Source organism: Ornithodoros turicata, chromosome 5 (assembly GCF_037126465.1).
Source record: "Ornithodoros turicata isolate Travis chromosome 5, ASM3712646v1, whole genome shotgun sequence".
Taxonomy (NCBI): Eukaryota; Metazoa; Arthropoda; class Arachnida; order Ixodida; family Argasidae; genus Ornithodoros; species Ornithodoros turicata.
The window spans coordinates 83,807,285-83,817,605 of NC_088205.1; the positions used below are offsets into that span (position 1 = coordinate 83,807,285).

General features: G+C 44.9%; 1 protein-coding gene across 2 annotated transcripts; it reads right to left on the reverse strand.

The window, feature by feature from the left end:
* Window positions 1-5,973: 5,973 nt before the first annotated feature.
* LOC135395076 (glutamine synthetase 2 cytoplasmic-like) lies at window positions 5,974-7,950 on the reverse strand. Of its 2 annotated transcripts, none has more exons than XM_064626277.1 (7): window positions 7,868-7,950; window positions 7,599-7,807; window positions 7,028-7,189; window positions 6,827-6,973; window positions 6,633-6,772; window positions 6,392-6,579; window positions 5,974-6,341 (listed from the first exon to the last, which is right to left on the reverse strand). In XM_064626277.1, exons 2-7 carry the CDS (start codon window positions 7,774-7,776, stop codon window positions 6,053-6,055), a joined length of 1,104 nt encoding a protein of 367 aa, XP_064482347.1. In that variant the 5' UTR covers window positions 7,777-7,807; window positions 7,868-7,950; the 3' UTR covers window positions 5,974-6,052. The 2 variants fall into 2 exon arrangements, with proteins under 2 accessions (XP_064482347.1, XP_064482348.1); XM_064626278.1 differs by having other exon boundaries at window positions 7,599-7,803; window positions 7,868-7,944.
* Window positions 7,951-10,321: the final 2,371 nt, after the last annotated feature.

Here is a 10,321-nt window from a genome sequence, read left to right on the forward strand (position 1 = left end):
AATACTATTAGCTAGAACTAATGTGGCTAGTCCACTCATGGTAACTCAGTTACGACGCGTGTGTGTATGCCTCATCCCACTCATATATTAACCCACTGCACGCACAGAGTCCCATCATCATTCATGTAGTTGATCCAGCGCTCGCTTTCCGCACATATCTCTCGCCTCGACGCACAGCACAGTCCCCACTGCAGTCACTGCGGTGCTGTTCAAGATCTCGAGCACATTCTTCTCCACACTACCACCCGCTACGTAGTCTCCGCATCCCTCAACCAACGAGCTAGACTCCCTCACAAAATTGCTTGGCCCCATCCAGCTCACCAAGGCGCCTCTTTGGATCCTCATTGTAACGGGACCATTCCACCTCCAGCACTCCCCTCCCATCATCTTGAAATAAAGTTGTGCTTGTTCTCTCTTCCTACAAGCGGACGGCTTGTGGTCCAAATAAAAAATTAAAAAACTCATTTTTATCGAATTTGATTTAAATTGTTTTCTAAATTTCTTTCCACACTTTACTCCTTCATAAACGTTTTTACAACACTAATCAATAGGAAGACCGTTCGAAAATCAAATATGAAATAAACCAAACTTTATTTTTTACATACGCGTAGAGCAGAGCTTGTCTAGAGTCACAGTTTGGGTCTTGCAGGCCTTGTTTCAATAAATGGATGCATCACACAATAAGCGATTTATCCCAAAAGGAGCGAAAGCTGGTACCCATACGAGGATCTTGATGGTACGTGCAAATATTTCACCGGTGTTTTCGCGGTTACCCAACAGGCGCTTTCATTCATCTCCTCCTCCGTTGTGACACACTCTCTCGTCCTGGTGACATTTATCTCCGCTGTCGCACCGTCTGTCGGATGCCATCTCTTACGGTAATCATGTTACTTTTCTTACATTTATATTGTCACACGAGTTTCATTCCCTGCGGGTGTTTTCTCATCTTGGAGTTGCGTTAATGGTTGCTTTAGTGCCTGCTGGAAGAAAGTTACTTTACGTTTCAAGATTGTCTTATGATTGTTCTTAGAATTGTCGGGAAGCAGGAATGTCCTTCCTGTTTTTTGGACACAGTTGAAATTAGGCCTCCGAAATGTGCTTAGTAGGTACTTAAAATTAGTGCTGCTTCTGACTACAGATGCACTTAGTATTGACTATCATTAGTACCGCGATCAAATATTGACGTCGTAGAAATTCATTGCCATACAATGTCACAGTTGAACGATACAGATTACATCCCGCCTTATTTTACGGGCATTTCAATTTATGGTATTATGGCGTTTTCACCCTCACACTCTGGTAGGACACAGTCACTATCGGAGAGTCCCGTTATGTGACGTGAATATGACGTACTATTTTCTGGGCCAATGGGGCGATGTTCCCTGCGTCCTAATCCGTAAGCTGTTCTTCATGATTCCACGTCAGGCATCTTTTTACTTGAAATCAATTTGAAAAAAAGTCATTTTCTGCTTCGCATGCAGCAAGAGGCCACTTTGGAGTAGTTTATCCTTTATAGCAATTATGGTCCGGGGATGTAACCCTTGTCGCTAATTGTATAACCATAAGCTTGTTCCTTTTAAATACGATATTGTATATCACGATGAATATTTTTACGCGCAATCACGCCTTGTGGTGCTTTTTAACGATTCGTTGCGGAACAGTACTGATACAAACATAGTCCTGTGGTGACTTTCATTTTCTTTTACATCGTCGTTATTGGAAGTGGGATGATGAAGATTTGAAAGTCATTATATTACTTTATGTGAGCCTTTTCGGTGGTAGAAAGTAAATGGACTCTTCCCGAAATTAATTGGGGAACAAGAAGATACGAAGGCAGAAAAAATAGGCGATGTCAGGTTGCCGGTGGTGAGTAAATCAAAGAGTGATATTAAACGGTAGGAACAACTTATTTATTTACACCTGATTTATTTGGTAACCTGAAGAAGTGCAGTCTCGTGCACGAAAGTCTTGTTTACCATGTGTAAATCAATAAGTTGTTCCTACCGTTTAATATCACTCTTGGAAATTAATTGCGAAGAATGTCGTTTATATGCATAAAATATTCCTTAATGTGAAAAAACATGGAGAGGGATATTTTAATCGATTAAAAGGCCTATCGAAGTACATTGAAATGCCACTTGACTGACTTATTGACTTTCGAACATGGCCAGAAAGTGGTAAGCAACGGAATTCCTGTAGCAGTTATGCGGGGCCGTCATAGAAGCAGCTCAAATACATACGTTCAAAGCGGGCGGGAAGGACAGAAGGGTGTTGACATCCATCCACGTGCATCTCAAAACAACTGTTTCCCTTTCCCAACGGGCGAAGTCGCGTGACGGCTTGTTAGAGGTCTTCGTACCGCCCTACCTTTCTTTTTAGAAATAGCAACCGTATGTGACCATTCTGGTTGACAGAAGGAGTTGCCACGACAAGGAGTGCTTTTCGAGGCTCAAAGTCAATAAAGACGTGTCGCTACCGGAAAGGGCCTGATATGCCGCAATGACTGCGTAAAATATGGAGTCAGAAGTAGAGTGGAGTTTTAAAGGATATTTTCCGTTTTGTATCGCTTTTCAAAACGAACCACGAGCATAGCGGGAGCTCTCTACGGAGACTATAGGCGCTAATCGACGACCATTATTACTTTCAACAAATCGCGGGAGAGATGTCATTTGGGCTAGTGATTGGCTAGGATTTATCGCTTTAGTTGACAGAGGCCTCAACTCCATACAGTACATTCAATTAGACAGTGGGACAAAATGCATCATCTAACACGTATTAAAACGGGACAGGAGGAAAACAATGTGATTTGTAGTATAGATATATACTCGGAGGCCACTGTCATTCATTGACTTAACCCTGTGACGTCACGTCATCCGGCTCGGTCGAAGCAACCCTATTTGCACGACCGCTCTTTGGAGAAATTTCCCTTCAACACGTGCTATGCTGGAAGGGCACAATCGTGGCAATTTGAATTCCGTCAGTGGATCGTAAGGGAAGCTATAGCTTAAAAAAGAAAAAAAAAAAAACAATTCATATATATATAGAAAGGGGCAAAATGTGGGCAGCTAAGAGCTTAGGAACGATTTGAGCTTCGGGAACCGAGTACTGCATGTATTGGAAGCGTCGTCTCAACATATAGTACTTCCTACTCGTTCCTTCCAAGACACTCCCGCGACCTCGATTACACGGGACAAGGTGTCAGTTGGGAGACATTGACAAATGATGTCCCCGTTCTTCACTTGGCTGTGACCCGCGGATTAATCTATCAGAAGCCATTTTTAAAGAAGACGGGTGACCGCGCATCCTAGAGGTCTCGCAGTAGGGGATCCAGAAACCACAATCACCAATCGAGGAGGAGTTGGTCCAGCCGCGATCGAGTCAACCCAGGTGAAAATATACTTTCCAGCTTCACCGATGCGATGGAAGGATTTTTGGATAGACACTATAGGAACCTGGTGATTTTCTTCGACGGAAACTACCTCCTCATGACTGTCACTGGTGAGTGCTTCGGTCCTCCTTATAATGACATCTTTCGGACGTCCTCGAGAACGGTAATTTTTAGCTAAAGTATTTGATAGAGAGACAGAATAACCATAAACGGAGGCGACCTGGTGGACGAAATTCATGATGAAGGAAGAATACACTCCCGATGCATCTATTGCTTCTTGTGCTTTGTCGTTTCTACACCTACCTCAAGGGGATGGAGAGGTCGAAATTTATTCCTTAGGGCGCCAAGATACCAATTTTCGGAAAATTAACTTTTGCGAACGTCCCGCGAAGACCAGTCTTTGAACCAGCAAAGCACCAGAGACAAGCGCGCACTTCCTTTGAGCTTACATTTATTTATCCAAATTCCTTCGAGAGTTAATCGACTGAAGGAAAGCAACCTTGCATACAACAAATGGTCTGTGTTAGCAATACGCCGACGAAAGCAAAGTACAAGCCTATCTTTCCTGCGTGAAGCTGTCATTCAAAATTGGTAAAAAGTATAGTCTCGTGAATTCCTGTTTGCAGAATGCACCGATAAGACACTTTGTTTCTGTCTGATGCTTTGCTGGTCTTAGCGCGGGTCATTCGAAAAAGTTAATCGTCCGAAAATTTCAAGTAGGAATGGGTTTCGATAAGATAAGCCCTTTTCTCAGTTTGGATGAGGAAAGGAATTATATAACTCGTTTTGTTTCACTAAATTTCGTCCCGTGCGCTAGGAATGTGATTTGTTACACTTGGAAATGTTGTTTTGTGTACATAGGTCAAATTTGGCAGTGCATACAGATGAGCACAAGATTGAAATCTTTGCTACAAGAAATTGTCTGCGCTATCCGGTCCTTTGGACATTGTTTTCCTTTTCATTTGTTTATCCTGGGTTTAGCTCCAGGTTTGGCTCCAGGGGTTGCGCTTCATCAATCATAAATTTGACAGAGCTTCGTTAATTCCGCGCCACGAAGCAACTGTGGGCTGCGTGGAGAGGAGGGTAGGAGAACTGTGGTGCCGACAACCCAGTCGGGGACTCGGCGTGGAAAGCCACGGGAGCTGGTCGTTTTAGATATATAAAAACCTAGAGACCTTGTTCCGCCGCTCATCGACTATTTTGTCAGCGCGAGAAGAAAATCGTTCCGGACATATTTCCACATGGAATGCTTCTGTTGACCTTCGTGTTATGGAGCTTCGTCTGCTCCATAGGCAGACTGCGTCCTTAGGCAGACTGTCCGCACAATCTTCGTCTGCTCAATTAAAAAACAACAACTCGGGTGAAAGGTAGCAAAGGGAGAAAGATGTATGTATAGCCAACCCTGTATAGCCATTGGTGTCCATGCATCATGTCATATGGAATGAGCTAAACTCCGCTAAGGTCTGTAGTGTAGTTTCATCCCCGAGGCATTCAGAAAGCATGTAGACATGGTCGGTTCCACGCGAAACATGACAGAGAACAACTTGGCTAGAGCTCACTGGTTATCATTACGGCCCGGGATATTTTTAGAATGCCTTCTAACGAGTAGCCTCTCCACAGCGATATACAGGGTGGGTGCTATAAAAGGTCAGTCACATTTTCGCGCGTGGCGCGATACCTACTTGACGGACAGACTTCCGCTACCACAGAGCGCGTAATTTGTGCCAGAAAAGCCTCCGAAAAAATCGTGGTTACAAGGCGCTGCGTAACGAAGTAAATACGACCACGCAAACTTTCGTCTTCATGCATTTCTTATGCGCTATACCGATGTAAACACGGCGGTCTGCCGCTATGTTGAGTGCAGCTTCCGCCATGCATGAACACGAAAGTGTGCGTGGCCACGATTTTTTCGTCTCTGGCACAAATTATTCACTCAGTGGTAGCGGATGTCTGTCAAGTACGTGACTGACCTGAGCACCCATGTGCGTGTGGGGCTCTATTGTGGCATACTGCAATTTTCATTTTTCAACTTTTTTTAAACAATGTATGTATTTTACAGTTCTAAGTTACGCAAGAGCTTCAGGAGCAACATTACCGGAATCATAAGTCTGCAAGTTTGGCGCCCCATATCTGCATGCGTGTGTTTGCAAGATTTTGTGCATAAAGTCCCGGGCCCTAGTTATGACAATTCGTATAATTCGCGTCTCTATATCGCGAGAGAGAAATTGATTGATGAATCAATTCTCTCGGATCAATTCTCGCGGATTAATTACAGCCACACCAATACACCCAGCACACAAACAGTTTGCCGACTGATCATCACGAGAAGGAGGAATATACATTATGTGGATTTACGGGTCTTAGATGACGTGTCAACCACCAAAATAGCCTTTCCAGATTTCAGCACCACGACAGTCAGAATGCTGATTAAATAAAGTTAACAAATGAATAAATAAAGTTAGAAAGCTAAACAAATGTTAAATAAATAAAATAAAGTTAAATAAAGTTTGTTACTGCCAACCATTGGACACCATCGTCCATGAGGTTATGTGATCTATCGTTACCATTACGATATACTCGGAGGATATGCTTTCATCGTGTACCTACGACGACCTCCTGTATTTGACAATTTCGTTCTCTCAAAGACAACACTGGGCTGGGTTGTTATTCGTTGAGGCAGACTGTCCGCACAATCCTCTCGGCGACAGCGTACGGGTCGCAGTTGGATGCCGGCCGTCGGTCCTCTAAGTAACCGCACTTGTCACGAGCCACTTGACGGGGGATTCGAACGCTGGCACCTCGATTGGCGACGCCAGCCGTGAAGTCCGTCATGCTGGACGTCTCGTGAAGTCCCGTAAGTCGACGTGCGTTGTCTTTGCCACCTTTTGGGTCGTAGGCTGCGATGTGCTCGCGGTGACGGAGCGACATTTTGTCGATTGCCGTCTCGATTTCTCTGAAACAGGTTATTTGTAGGATGGTGATATTTCTCTACCGATGACTCACTTAATTCCACCCGATTCGCGCATCGCTTGAGTGCTGAAGTTTGTATGCGCTCCTGCTCCATTCCAGTCCCCCGCCACGGGCTTTGGGTCAAAAGTGACGTCGATGCCATAGTCTTCGGCCACGCGATGAAGGATGTATCGCGCCATCCACAATTCATCGCCGATAGATATGCCTTCGCAGGGACCCACCTTTAACAGATAATGGTCTTACGATATTCGCGGATGTGTTTCAGGAGCAATACCTGAAATTCCCACTGAGCCGGCATCACTTCTGCGTTGGTGCCAGATACTTGAATGCCAGCGTATAAGGAAGCGCGATAGTGAGCCTCCACCACATCGCGTCCATAAATGCGGTCAGCTCCAACGGCGCAGTAGTATGGCCCTGGGCAGACACACAATTAACAATATCTAGAATACTGATCGAGGAAATAGGCACCTTGTGGGGCAGGGAAGCCATTCTTAGGCCACCTGTAGGGTCGCCCATCGATGTCTAACAATGTGTATTCCTGTTCAATTCCGAACCATGGCTTCTGGTCCTTGCACTTCTCCATCGCTTCCAGACAGGACGCTCTATGATTGGTTTCTGTCCAGGGTTTCTATATGAGTTCAATCTCAAGAAATGGCCGGAGGGTCTCACCATGTGGGCTCATGTCGGAACGGAGGGTGTCACACATGATCAATTTGTTGGGTCCCCGTAAGAAAGGGTCCTTGAATATAGCCACGGGCCTTATGTAGACGTCAGAGTCGTTGCCACTCGCTTGTCCAGTGCTCGATCCGTCAAAGTTCCAGATGGGAAGATCTGAAATAGGATAGATGAGCACCAAGAAGAAGAACGTCCTCGCGAGAGGGTCGTCATTTCATATCTTCGTTTAATGGAAACAAATTCAATAATAGTTGACTTTCGGGAGAAAGCATACCCATAATACTTTTTAAATGTAATTTATTTAACGCGTTGATCATGGAATACAGGAAATATATAAACTTTCGAGTCTGAATTCTTTCTATAAGACTAAGAAACAGTCAAAAGCAAGACCATTACTTTTAATCTTTGAGCTTTATGCTGCGATATTGGCGAGCCCCGCCGACTAATCAGGCTTTCGCCATGCTCCGGAGGCACCAAACAAACGTGGTTGGTGGATTCGAAAGATTCGATTGGCCGTTTTGGATTCCGAATGTTAAATCTCTACCTAGGATTGGAATGAGTATACCTTGGAGGCGTTTGGGCTCTTTGTTTCTGGTCTGTGTCTTGCATCGCAATCCCTCCCCAGTGCCGTCGATCCACACGTAAGTGCATTGAACGGCATTCTCTGGCTGAGGTAAATCGAGGTACCAGCCCAATGTTGACTTGTTGCTAGTTGGCCTAGGCGCTACTAGAGGCGCTAACATAGCTATGGCTAGCGAGCTGCGGTTTTACTGTCTAATAAAGAAGATTACATTAGTGACGATTGGGCCAACAACACGGCCAAAAGATACTTACGTGTTCCCCAGAGCCCCTGTTGTCCCCAAGTGTCCTCGTCCTCGGGACGCGTGCCAGCTTCTTTTTCATTCTCATCACATGCACCTGGATACTGAGTGTCGAAGAATAAGCATGTTCTGTGCATGATGCGGTTGTAACGTTGGGAGTTTAGAATATCCGTTCTGAGACTATAGAGATTACTGTGAAAGGGTGGAATTAGTTGTCGACTTTTCGTTTTCCTTCTTCTAGTTCAATGGACATTAAGTGTGGTTACTTACTGGACAAGTGGCTTGCTCTTCACGTGCGTCGACCTTACGGGAAAACCTGCGTGGGTGGCAAAATTGAAAATTCAAAGCCGCGTCCAAGACGCAGTGAGGATTTTTCCTTTACTTTCTGTCCAACAAATTTTGCATGTGCAATACCCTTTCAGATAACTAGAGAGCGTTTGAAGCCCGTCTTACTCCAAGTGCTCTTCAACCAAGTGTTCGTCCAACTGCCAACCATCACACTCTGCAACATTTTAAAAGGGGGATTCGACGACAAATTGCCTTCACTTTTGAGCGCAGCAGCCCATCTTGCATGTTTTGTTCTCCTGCAAGAAGTGCTCTTTTACTACTCCCACAGGTAAGTACGTCTGCATTCAAAGTCGGGCCCAGCGTGGAACTTGTGACATTGACAAGAGCAGCAAATATATGCGACGGTGTGGTAATTTTTGATCGTATAGACTACTTCACCACCGGCTTTTCTACAAGCGGTTTCACAAAAGACACCACGAATGGACGGCACCCGTAGGAATGAGCGCCATCTATTGTACCCCAGCGGAGCACGTGTTTTCCAATGTCCTCCCCACTGCCCTGGGTCCCGTCCTGTTGGGTTCTCACGCGATGGTTCATTGGTTGTGGACATTCCTGACCACTTCATACGGAGTGATAGTTCATTCGGGATATCATTTGCCCTTCTTGCCTTCGCCTCAGATGCACGACTTTCACCATCTCAGGTACGTCTTAATCACATATAGACAATCACATCACAATAAATAGACACTTTTTCAGGTTCGATTGCAACTACGGCATCATTGGCCTTTTGGACTGGCTCCACGGAACGGATATAGCTTTCAGGAAGTCGGATGCATTCAAGAAGCACACTGCGCTTTGGAGAACATGGCCAGCTACACGATGGGCAAAATGCTACCGATGATCGTTTTGAAACATATGTTTCGACATTGCTTTCCGGGTGCTTTAAGGATTTAGGATGTAGCTTCATGTTCAATGTTTGCCAGAACAAATGCTTATTAAAAAAGAGGATTTTTATATTTTGTGTTGGCTATAAAAGCCGTGCACGCGCGGGAGAGAAAACAAACGGAGCTCATCTGTTTTCCCTATCATTACGGACGGACATTTTCATCCGCAACAGATTTAGATATGAGAGCAGCATAGATGCCGTTTCTTCAGTTGAGTTATCCTCTCGAAGAGAATGTGTAGAAGCCTAATTACCTAAAATTAATTATTAACTAATATTTTCCTCGTTGTACTATTAATATGCTCCACTGCCTAGGCATGTGATGTAGTGGGCACATGTAAGCAGTGAGATAGCACAAGTAGCATAGCGGGTGGCGATGACTGTGCAGCTGCGCCAATGCAGGTGAGCGCAGTCTCCCAGAATGAGAGCTAAAGCGACGTACCGGCTCCCCTATAACTACCTATCACACCTAATCTAATCAGTTTAAAGCCCAATATTTTGCAAAAATATTTCTAAGTTGGAGGTATCTTTGAGAGAATAGACGCAAAGAGTGCTAACTCCTGCGCTCCATGAGAACAAGACCTTGATATTGGCATTCCAGGTTATTCGAGGTTTTCAAGAACCAGGTATTATGCTTCCAAAGTAATGTGTAAACATGATTATTTTCCCTTCTTGCACATGTGTACTGGAGCTCCTCAAAAGGGGGATCGCCGACCTGTGAAAGAACGTGGCTCACAATATCCAAACATGCAATCCCGTCTCTCCCGATAGCACCTACGTCACGCGTAGCTACGTCGCGATCACTTGAGATGAGCGAGACTCCTATTCAATGACGGGCCCGATAAATCAATGTATAAGCGTCTCGTATTTTGACTGGTTGATGACGTCAGAATGACCGTGCATCGCAGGGCGGGGCAAAAAGTGAGCTGGAAAAAGTTCACATGCGACCAAATAAATCCATTTAATACGGATTCGATACGCAAAGTCCCACACTCCTCATATCAACACTCTTAGAAATGAACCTCATAGCACGCCCCTAGCCAACCAAAATCTCGAATGATATCGTTATCTGCCCTGATTTGTTGAAAACGGGAGGCGTACGCCTTTTTTGTGACACTTAATTATGCTGTTCATAACTGTCACAGAATGGCGTACGCCTCCCGTTTTCAACAAATCAGGGCAGATAACGATATCTTTTGAGATGATGGTCGGCTAGGAGCATGCTATGTGGTCAAG